This window comes from Alligator sinensis, unplaced genomic scaffold (assembly GCF_000455745.1).
Source record: "Alligator sinensis unplaced genomic scaffold, ASM45574v1 scaffold1065_1, whole genome shotgun sequence".
Taxonomy (NCBI): domain Eukaryota; kingdom Metazoa; phylum Chordata; order Crocodylia; family Alligatoridae; genus Alligator; species Alligator sinensis.
In genome coordinates, this window is record NW_005842812.1 from 428,251 (window position 1) to 439,315 (window position 11,065).

Genomic DNA, 11,065 nt, shown 5'->3' on the forward strand with positions numbered 1-11,065 from the left:
TGTGGTGCGTCCGGCCACGCAGGCGCACTTATGCTGTGCTAGAAGGCACGCCTGCGCGGCCCTGCGCACTGCACAGCTTAGAGGGGATGCTGGTTGGGAGTCCCTGTTCACGTGGCCTGGTCACGTCCGCTAAACTGTCCCAAATAAGCCCACGGGCCAAGCTTCTCTGTATTCACGGCACCAACTTTCTAGTGAAAAATAGCCCCCAGTTTTACTCTTAAACCCCCCTGCTCCTCTTCCTCTCCCTCCCCCCCGCATGAGGATCCGCGGTTTCAAGCTGGTTTAATTCACACGTATGTTTCCCATTGACTGACGCTTGGTGTGTGTTCTTGTTCAGGGGTCCTGCGTGCTGTGGTGGAGGCAGCTAAGTCTGGCGGGTCTGTTCTCAGCCTGTGCGAGATTGGAGATGCCATGATCATGGAAGAGACCGGCAAGATCTTCAAGAAGGAGAAAGAAATGAAAAAAGGTGAAGCCCTGTCGGGGGCAGGGCTTCCAATGGGAGCTTTTTGCTGTGTTGTCCCTGGTTGGGGCAATGGGCACACGCAGAGATGCAGAGGCAGGTGGCTCTGCAAGTCCAACCCACGTTAGTCACTGCTGGAAAGCTTTGAGGGGCATCAAACCCCGGCCTGCCCTCAAGCCTCTGCCATAGCCCCTCCCCATGCAGCGTCCGGCAGCATGAGCCTCATGCTGTAGTTTACTGCTGTCCTCCCTGCTGGGGCAAGGCAGTCTCCAGTTGGACCAGGTCGTCTGTAGCTGACTACAGAGCATTTTGCCCAGGGCTCTGTGGCTTCTGTCTCTGGTCACCTGAAGTCTCTCTTCCGTGTGGTTTGTCCACTTGTGTCTGTGTTGACACCAAGAGAGGCCAGCGTGCTTAGTTCTGTGCCCAAAGGGCCTGGCAAAGAGCACAGTGCAACCCTTATCAAATTGCTGCTGCCATTGCCTTGCTGCATTAGGGTCCTGCCTTGGACACCTGGAGTAGCCATCCCCAGAGTCATCAACAGCGGGTGGAGAAACTCATCTCACGGCCTTGACTTGCACAGGTGGAGGTAGAAGGCAAGACAAGGTCACCTGTAGAGCCCAGAGAAGAATTTGGGGCTCCAGTGTTCGGGTCACACTGCCTTGTGGTTTCCTCTGCTTGTCTCTCTGCCTGTCACAAGCAGCCAGACTGCTTCAGGCTCTCACGTGAGGAGTGAGCTCTTCCAGGCGAGAGCGGTGTGTTCAGTTTAAGGCAGCAGTAAAAGGACAGTAAAACAGCAACTGTGGAAATCATGGGGTTGGGAGACAGCAACAAAACTGGTTCTGTGCCAGAGCTGGCCTGATTCAGCCATGTCCAAAGCAGTCGTGCAGGTTTACGGTGATAAACCCTCCTGCCTTCAAGGCAGAAAAGGCGCCAGGTGTTTACTTTATATGCAAATGATGACGCCGCCCCTGCTGCCTTCGGGCTGGAATGTGGCAGTAGCACAGCGACAGAGTGGGGCTACAGCTCGCTCTGTTAGTGCAGGGGAAAGTTGCTGAGCTGGAACTTGACCAGTGCATGGCACCTTGAATGACCGCACGCAATCAGAGCATGGGTGTTTTGCATCTCAGGTGCCAGACGGTGCTTCTAGCAGTTCCACAATCCCTAGAGCTGAAGGAAGAGGAACAGATACTGGCCCCCTCCTCTTTGTCACACCCTGGTTGTTTTTACATGTCTCCAGCTTAGCTGGAGAGCTGAGGGCATGCCCTGGGGCTGCCCCCAGGTCCTTCCATACCATACTTATGCCAGCCAGCTACAGAGTGTTAGACCCCATGTGTCTGGGACAGGTCTCGGCTTTAAGTCTGTACTGTTTGCACCCCCATGCAGGTTGTCTACTGTGCTCTGACTTTGAAGCAGGGGAGTGGGGGGTGCTTCCTGCTAGCACAGTGGAGTCAAAATCTGCCCCCTGGCCATGTGCAGATGGCCTGATTTCACGGCCTCTCTCCTTGCAGGCATTGCCTTCCCAACGAGTATATCAGTCAACAACTGCGTGTGTCACTTCTCGCCGCTGAAGAGTGACCAAGACTACATCCTCAAAGATGGAGACCTGGTCAAAATGTGAGTCTGCTGGTGGCTTCTGGCCTCTGCTGTTCCCTGCTACCTGGTACCCAGCTCTCACCTTGACCAGCTAGCAAAGCCTGTGAAATGGGCCTTGCTCCTTTGATGCCTGTAGAGGTCACAGAACTTTTCGTGAGCCATTTGGCCAAGTTGGTGATTTAATCCTCTTTGCATTACAGTGACCTGGGAGTCCACGTTGATGGCTTCATAGCAAATGTAGCGCACAGTTTTGTCATCGACGCATCAAAGGTAGGTGTCTCCTCTAAGTCTCGCATGCTACTTTCAGGCCAGGTAAAGCAGAGGCAGGATGAAAAGCCCCTGTGTGTGAGTGCCAGCAGCTCCAGGCAGCAGAGCAGGATATGGCTGAAGTCTGCTGTAAAGGCTCCTGGGAGGTAAATTGTTCAAGCAGTAACAGTGAGCAAAGGGCATCATGAAAAGTGCTCCCGCTTGTGTCTGGTGAAGGGTTCATGGGTAGACACTTGTGCAAGACAATAGGACCCATCGGGAAGAGGCGATGAGTCTGCTCAGCTGCTGTGACTGCGCTCCCTGTCTGCTCTGCCAGGAGAGGCCTGGGTGCACAGGACAGAGTGGCCTAGTGGGTTTGCCTGCATCTTCTGCTGGCTGAATTGGTGACCCCTGTTTCTTCTGCCCCCTTGGGAAGCTGCTGCTCTCTCCTCTGCAGCCCAAGGCCTGAGGGGACTTGCAGGGCAAGTTAAAGCCTTCTCTGCCCTCCATCATCCTAGTGAAACTTGTCTCCACTGGTTGCACACGGTCAGGTCTGCAGAGTATAGACAGCCCCAGTGCAGCTGGTGTGATGCTGCTCCATCTATGCAGGCAGCGTTCACAGGACCAGCAGCCTTAGCGCAAACGTGGGAAACTCAGCATTTTGAGCTGGGCTTCAGCGTAGTTTTACTGTGGCCCTTGGAGGAGGGTGTCGGGATAAGAGGTGTAGAGGGTTTCCTGCGGGCTGGATACAGCGTAAACACGAGCTAGTGGAAGGCAAGGCTGAGAGTGGCATTTTGGAGTCCTTACTGTGTTGGGGATAGAGCAGCTTCTTGGCTTTGTCCTGTACAGCGCTAATGTCAGGCAGCAGTGGATGTAATGTACAGGGCTCCCGTAGACCTCTCTTAAGTGACGGCACTCTAATGGAGCAGAGCATCCTGGAGGATTAGCTGTCCACACTGTGGCTCTGGGACTCAGGCGTGCAGGGAGAGGATTGGGTCTGGACCGTTTCCATGCCTGGATCTGTGCAGGCAGCAGGTCCCTGTGGAAAACCACACGCTTCCAAACCCACCCTTTTCTTCCAGGAAAACCCAGTGACAGGCCGCAAAGCTGATGTCATCCGAGCGGCTCACCTCTGTGCCGAAGCTGCCCTGCGCCTGGTCAAACCCGGGAACCAGGTGAGTGAGGCTGTCGGGGCAGAACTGCAGCCCCCGCACTTGTCCTGCCACCCTCTGAGGGTAGGAGTTAGCATGTGACCTCCTCTGGGATCAGTCCACCACGTGGGGAATCTGCTCAGCTGCCTGCCGTACTTGGGGAGCCCCACAGCAGCTGGTGCAATTTGCTGCAACGTTGATGCTGGGAACAGTTTTGTTGCCCTGTCTCTGCCACTGACTTGGGGCAAGTCAATCTAATCTCACTAAGCCGCACCAGCAAATGGAGATGTAATCCCTCCCTTTATCCCTTTGTAGTGCAGCTTCCTGGGTGCTCGTACTGCGCTTAGCTTTGGGGGGGCCCGTGCTGCTGCTGGGAGATGGATTGCTTTTGTCTCTAAAGCAATGTCTCATTACCTCTGCTGAAGACTTTGACTTGTGGGATTGGCAGGTGGCAGGACCCCATGCGGTGGGGGAGCCTGCTGATGACATCACCATGCAGTCGGACCCGGTCCTTTGTATATCTGCCGTTGAGGCTCGAATCTGACCTTGTCTCCCTCTGCTCTTATTTCCCAGAACACACAAGTGACAGACGCCTGGAACAAAATAGCCCATTCATTTAACTGCACACCCATCGAAGGTAAAGGCCGCAGGGTGGAGCAGAGGGTGGTAGCGTCATTCAGTCCATTGAGGCCAAGTCCTGAAAAGTGTCCACAATTATGAGCCCTCAACACTGTCATGGCCATAAATGCCACAAGCCACAGCTCCAGCACGTCCCTGTGGAAGCTCCCGGGGCTCATCTCTGTCTGTTCTGCTCCCCTTGGAGAGCTGTGATTTTGCAGAGGTGGGAGCAAGGGCTGCAGCACCCTGTCCTGTGCTCATGGGACTGCCTGCAAACCCTTGGGTGAATTGCTGGCCACCGTGCTTCTGGCTGCCCCTTGCACGCCAAAGACAAACATCTTGGCAGTAGCAGAGCGTTCAGAGAAACTTGGCTGGAAGAGGCTGGGTTTTAGCTGCCCTATCCATCAAACTCCCAACTGGCCTGCGCTTTCCGCAGCGCTGCTGGCTGAGAACAGGCAGTCGCTGTGGAAGCATCTTAGAAAGGTTCAGGCCGGGAGCTAGTGACAGGTCACCTGTCTGTGGCATTTAATGCAGCCATCAACCATGTCTCTGGGCCCTGTTTGCCAATGCCTCACTTCAGCAATGTATAACTCAGCCCCAATCAGTTAAGCTGTGTTAATCACCTCGCCAGTGTGGTCTGAGTTTCCATGAGGGAGCTGCCATTCCACACGGGGATGGTGTGCAGGGCTTTGCTGCTTTCTCCGGGGGAGAAACACGGCATCAGCTGCAGCGAGGAGGTGGGCTCTCGCGCTGGCAGGGGAATCCAAGCATCTACTGTTTTGGAAACAGTCTTGTGAAGTAATTACCCGGCGGCTGGCAGAAGCTAGGGATGCAGTGCAGGGGAAGAGTCCAGGCTGGCTCTGCCCCCCACTTGGCAGCAGTCCTTGCAGGGTGTGGGCATGCTGATTTCCTTGCTGGGTCAGTGGCTTGGGGAGCAGAAGAGGGATGGGGGGTGGGGGGAATCTGTTTAGGGACTGGAAGGAAAACGCACATGCTCCTTCAAACTGTGACTGGGGCACTGGGCGGGTACTTGTGGATTTGCCCCTGAGTCCTTGGGCTCTACTAGTCTGAGCGCTGTGTTGGGAGCTGGCAGCAACAGGGCTCATTTCCACCTGTGTTTTTACTTGAGGGTTGTGGTCACTCTGCTGTCCAGGGAGAGCTGGCTATGAAGTGCTTAAAGACCCCCAATGCAGGAGGCCAGGGAAGGGCAAACTGTCTCACATCTCGGCTTTGCCATTCTCCCTGGAGCAGAAGGGTGAAGCGCGGAGACCAGGGCCTTAATAATGCAAGTCACAGTGGGGTGGGTTCATGGCTGTGAGGCGCTCATGGATTTTCTCGTGGCAGGGATGCTGTCACATCAGCTGAAACAACACGTGATCGACGGGGAAAAAACCATCATTCAGAATCCGACAGACCAGCAAAAGTGAGTCCCCTCTGGGGTGGCTGTTCCTGGGAGCTGGGAATTGCTTGACAAATTGTTTTGTCTCTCAGGTCCTGGGCTGTGGTCCTGGGTGTGCGGTGGGGGGTGTGTTAGGTGTGAATCTTCCGCTCCCCATCCCCTTAGTGCTGTTGGGATTCTGCCTTTGCAGCTTGATTGGGGAAGTTGTTACTAAAAGTCGTTACCTTCTAAAAACTCAGCCCTGGCGCCCAGGAGTGGAATTGGTTTTGGTCCAGTTTGTAGGTGTTCCCATTGCTCAGTGAGCCTGGCTGCCAGCAAAAAGAGGCAGCTGTTGGCAGCTCAGGCAGTGGTTTTCTTGTGCGAAGTGAATGCACTTCACTAGGAGCAAGGTGGAGACCAGCCCCTCACATGAGTTGCCAAGGAGTTTGTAGGTGGTGATGGCTTGGGCATGTCTTGGACTTCTTTGGACCAGATGCCTGAAACATCATGTCCCTTCCTCTTCCAGCAGCACCTTCCCCCTCTCCTGGGTTGTGCCAAGGCTGGCGTGATTCTAAACATTACCTTTGGCTCGTAGGCCCTGAGAGACAGGTGCCCTGTTCTCACACTCCAAGCCCGGCCTAGCACAGGGGGGGGCCCACCTGGCACACTCGCTGTGCTCTGGTCACTGGCCAGACTTTTGCTTTGCAGGAAGGACCACGAAAAAGCTGAGTTCGAGGTTCACGAAGTTTACGCCGTCGACGTTCTCGTCAGCACTGGGGAGGGGAAGGTGAGTGCTGTTCAGCTCCATGCCTTGATGGCTTCAGAATGGCCACATGAGCAAAGCTCGGTGCTGAAAAGCAGCACTCTTGGGCCCTAGCTCCATCCAGGTCAGCTTGCTGTGCTAGCTGCTCGGGTCTTGGTTTCCTGACTTGAATGGTGGGCCAGGGCACCAAGGTGCAGCTAGGCATCTGATTCCAGAGGGCAGGGCTGTCTCCGTGACCTGCCTGGCTCTCTCTCTAGGCAAAGGACGCCGGACAGAGAACCACGATTTACAAGCGCGACCCCTCCAAGCAGTACGGCTTGAAAATGAAAACCTCCCGTGCCTTTTTCAGCGAGGTGGAGAGGCGCTTTGACACGATGCCATTCACTCTCAGGTACGTACGGGCACTGCCTCCAACCCACCTGGACCCTGGGACAGATGCGTGCAGCAGATCAAACCTTATTTATTCCTCAGTCCCAGTGGGAACAGGTCTTTGCTGCTGTTGAGACCCAAATGCCATGCATATGGAGGAGATGGCAGCGTCATACCCCAGCTCCGGCAGGCCCCACACAAAGTCACGTTTGTGAACGTCCTGGGCCTTGAGTGATGGGAGCCTGGGGCTGGAACAAGGGAAACTCTTCCAGCTGTGCTGGCCTCAATCTTGAATCTCTGCTGGTGTTGCAGCCAGGTTCCCAGGCTTCCCCTGCTCTTGGGAGGGCGGTGGGAGTTTGGGTTGTAGGCAGGGTTTGCGTTGAGGGCTGTGGCGCTTTGTCTCCCCTGCAGGGCGTTTGTGGATGAGAAGAAAGCCCGGATGGGGGTGGTGGAATGCGCCAAACACGAGCTGCTCCAGCCTTTCAACGTCCTCTATGATAAAGAAGGTGAGTGCTGCCTGGGCCAGAGAACAGTTCCCAATCCCCTGGGTCCTACCTGCCTTGCAGGTGCGCTGTCCAGGTCTGCCCATCGGGTGTGCTACCTGAGGGAGCAGAAGCAGCTCTTGGCCCACAGCCCCCTGGTTCTTGTATCTGTGGCACCATCGGAGTCCCTGGGTTGGTGACCATAGTCCCCCCCTGGCTGGAGCCCCCCCATGACTCTGCTTTCTGCTTCCCAGGGGAGTTTGTCGCCCAGTTCAAGTTCACAGTGCTTCTAATGCCCAATGGCCCCATGCGGATAACCAGTGGCCCCTTCGAGCCTGAGCTCTACAAGTCTGAGTTCGAGGTGCAGGACGCAGAGCTGAAGGTCAGTCCTGGTTCCACCAGGATTTCCCCCCAGACCGTGACCTTGGTGTCACCCCTTGGCTAGAACGGTCTCCCAGTTGGAGGAGACGGCTCCCTCCAGGATTGCCTGGAGGCTTGGGGAGGCATCCGGGGACAGGCCTCGAATGCAGTGTCCTGAACATCAGCAAAGCATTTTTTCATCACCCCACCTGGGACCGTAAATCTGCAGGCTGCCTTCATGGCAGTGGCAGCAAGAGCCCTCTGTCCAGGCACATGGGGGTGGGAACGGTTCTAGTCACCTACAAGCGGGTGGCACCTTTGTCACTGGCCCCAGTGGAGGCCTGGCTCAGTGAGGCATGTTTCCCCATCCTCCCCTTGCCGCCCTGCCCCACCCAGCAAAGCCAAGAGCGTGCCTCAAACTCCGCACATCTCCCTGTCCCCAGGCACTTCTACAAAGCTCCGCGAGCCGGAAGACCCAGAAAAAGAAGAAAAAGAAGGTAATGGGGCTGGGTCCTTGAGCGGCTGCATCTTGCGGGGTTATCACGTGATCCCATAACAGGGCCAAGCACAGCTCTTGTGCCCGGGTGGGGGAAGCACCATTGTCCACAGTGGTGTCGGGCCCATGTGGATGAAGGAGTGTTGGTGGCAGCAGGGATCCAGCTGCTGCTCCGGTCCCTGAGGGATGATGGGGCCACATCTGCCTGATAGTGCTTGGGTGTGACCAGGGTCTCCAAGGCCACGTGTTTGCAAGGGGCTGGAAGCAGCTGAATGGAACTGCACCCAGGTCCCAACAGCACGAGGGCGCCCGTGGGCTCGGCTGGCTGCTTTGCAGCCTCAAGGCCGACCCTGTGGCTCAGAAGGGGCCGTGCTGCCCCAAGGACAGTTTGGGGCCTGTACTGACGCCTCCGGGTCTCTTTCCCCCCGCAACCCCAGGCCTCCAAGAACGCTGAGAATGCTACCACGGGGGAGACGGCTGAGGAGAACGAAGCTGGCGACTGAGCAAGCCCCGCTCCCCTCCCGTAGCGCCCGCGTCTCTCACGCCCCGACCGAAACCAACCTGGCGCTGTTTGTCTCTACCACCGCGAGCAAACCGCCTGGACGTCCCACCAACTCCAGCCCGCTCTGCCACTGGGGGAGGCTCCCTCCGACCACGCCACCAAGCTACGAAAACAATAAAATCAGGAGTAAAACCCAGTACAGAGCCCCTTTTTCTAACCTGCCCCCTGACCCTCCGTAGAGGGGCACGACTGCCCCTGCCGGGGGAGAGGGAGTGGAGAGAGCTCAACCCCCTTCCCCTTCTCCCCATTTCTTCCACAGACTTTTCTCCCTCCAAGTCTGGCTGCTGTTGCGCTCACCGGGCTGAGCCAGCTGCCTCGTAGCCCCTCCCCGCCTGTGAGGCCTGCGTCTCCCTCTCACCTCTACACAACGTTTTTTGCCCTGCTCCCCTCCCTCCCCCCCCTTTTTTTTTTTCTCCTTTTAAGCCTGTTGGTTTGGATCTCGGGAGAGGCCGCGTCGGGTCCCTGGTGGCAGCGGAGTTCTGTTCAGCGTTGGTTTGCCTATAAACTCTATTTTTTAATACCGGCTGTGATCTGCGTGTTTTTAATCGACTCTCCAAGCCCCCTTTCGAGCGGTCCTCCCTCTGCACGCTTGGAGCAGGGGCCGTTCTGTCTCCAGACCTTGCCCCAAAGCCTTTGGGTGGGTTTTTGCTGGCAGTTTTTTTTAAACACCCCTATGTCACGGGGGTCCATGCCCCCCCGCTCATACGCAGCAGGTGCTTGTCACCCATTCCTCACCCTGCTGCTTGCTGGGAATGCAGCAGCCTGTCTTCATTCATCTCTAGTCAGGAGGATCTTTTTTTCTACAAAGGCTGTGGCTGGTCTGTAACCACGTGGGGCCTCGGCCAGGCCCCTGGCAGCCGGGGCTGGGGAGCACATCTCAGGGGGACCCTGCTACCAAAGTGTCCATCAATAAAAGGAAATGCAAGGCTGAGGTTTTTCTCCCTGAATTTTTTTTCCACCCCTCCCCATCCCTGACCTGCTGCCAGCTTTTGGAAGGGGCCTTTGGGGGTGTGGATAGGGCCGGAGACACCACAAGGGATGCTCTGAACAGAAGCAGGCTCTGAAATTGCCGGTGGCTTAGTTTAGGCAGCTCCATGAACTCGAGGGAAAAGGCAGAGACCTTGTTCCCCGCCAGGAACATTTTGGCACCTACAAGCAATACTCTGCTGCAAAGGGGGGGCAGAGCAAACCCCTCTGCTCCCCCACACGGATTCACAGACCACTGAGACTTGCTGGAGGTTTATTTAATTTTCTATTCCTTTTCGATACCAAATTGTACCTCTTGATACAAGACAAAAGGCAAAAATGCTCTGGTTGTTAAAACAGGAATGCTCTGTAACCGACTGACTGCTTTTTTTTTTCCAAATAAAATCGACTTAGTGACGTTTGTGGACAGAAGGACAGGTCTGCTGCTTGGGGGTGCGGCAGGGTGGGTGGTGGCAACTCTTGCTAGGATCCTTCCAACCCCCTTTTATTCCAGGAGGTTGAAAGCAGCTTTGAAATGTGCCCACCTCTGGGGTGTGGGGGGCAGCGGGGGCACTGCGGGGGGGGTGTTTTCAGCGGGGCAGATGCTTTGAGCAGGGGTCGGACTCCGTGTGACCTCCCTCCCAAGCCTCATTTTCTGTGATTTGGAGCTGAGCGTGCTTCTCTCCCGCTGGGGTCATCTCCCGGGAGCCGCGGACGTGTCAGACCCTGACACGGAGCTGCTTAAAGTTCCCACTGGGCGAGTGAGACCACTGGCCCTGCTGGCTGCCCTGTCTGGCCCCAGGAGGAGCGGGTGCAGGGAGCCGTTGTCCTGGGCTGTGGGCACAGGACGGATTGCCAGGCGGAGAGGTCAGTGCCAGGCTGCCTGTGGCTGCGGCTGCAGGGGGGTGTGGGCACTGCAGCGTCCCCCCGCTTTGGCGTCTGAGCGGCACCCGCGTGGCCTTGTTCCCCGGGCATCGTGTGGGGTTGGCTACGGCTCCCCTGGGGGTGGGGGGGTCGGCTCGTGTGTGTGTGTGTGTGTGTGTGTGTGTGTGTGTGTGTGTGCATGAACGCTTGTGCTTTGGCTTGGTATATGTGTGTGCACAGGCACTTGTAAATCAGCTTGACACACCTGTGTGCACAAGCACTTGTGTTTTGGCATTGTGCACCCCTGCCCGTGGATGGACACTTGTGCTTTGGCTTTGCGTGTGTGTGCGTGGACACACGTGCTTTGGCTTTGCACGCCCCAGTGCTCTGGCTCTGCCCACTTGTGCCTTGGCTTCGCACGTACTCGCATGTGCACGGGGCTCCCGCCCGAGCCCAGGCCGCCGCCTCGCTCAGCCCGGGGGATGGTGGCCGCCTCGATTCAAAATGGAGGCCAGAGGCGACGCGCAGAGCGACCTACACTTCCCAGGACGCCCCGCGGCGGGAGGAACTACACCTCCCGTCATGCCTCGGCGGAAGAGGGGCGTGCCCCCTTTGTGACGTCAGCACCCTCCCCTCCTGGAACTGGGTTATAAATAGCGGTGGGCGGAGGCGTGCTGGTCTCTCTCAGCCGCCGCGGTCGCCATCTTGTTGGGGGCTATCGCCATCCGTCTGCATCCGGCGCCAGCGCCGTCGCCCG

General features: G+C 56.9%; 1 protein-coding gene across 1 annotated transcript; it reads left to right on the top strand.

Moving 5' to 3' along the window:
* The first annotated feature begins 309 nt into the window (after positions 1-309).
* Positions 310-9,001, top strand: PA2G4 (proliferation-associated 2G4). Its single transcript, XM_014525488.2, has 12 exons — positions 310-466; positions 1,969-2,074; positions 2,254-2,323; positions 3,382-3,474; positions 4,024-4,087; positions 5,413-5,491; positions 6,155-6,233; positions 6,467-6,600; positions 6,990-7,084; positions 7,315-7,442; positions 7,864-7,917; positions 8,354-9,001. The coding sequence occupies exons 1-12, from the start codon at positions 412-414 to the stop codon at positions 8,417-8,419; spliced, it is 1,023 nt and encodes a 340-aa protein (XP_014380974.1). The 5' UTR covers positions 310-411; the 3' UTR covers positions 8,420-9,001.
* The last annotated feature ends 2,064 nt before the right edge of the window (positions 9,002-11,065 follow it).

Coding starts and splice junctions, on each gene's coding strand:
- PA2G4 (XM_014525488.2), top strand. CDS start 412: ATGATCATGGAAGAGACCGGCAAGATCTTCAAGAAGGAGAAAGAAATG. Junction 3,475..4,023: donor TGGTCAAACCCGGGAACCAG/GTGAGTGAGGCT, acceptor CTTATTTCCCAG/AACACACAAGTGACAGACGC. Junction 6,601..6,989: donor ACGATGCCATTCACTCTCAG/GTACGTACGGGC, acceptor TCTCCCCTGCAG/GGCGTTTGTGGATGAGAAGA.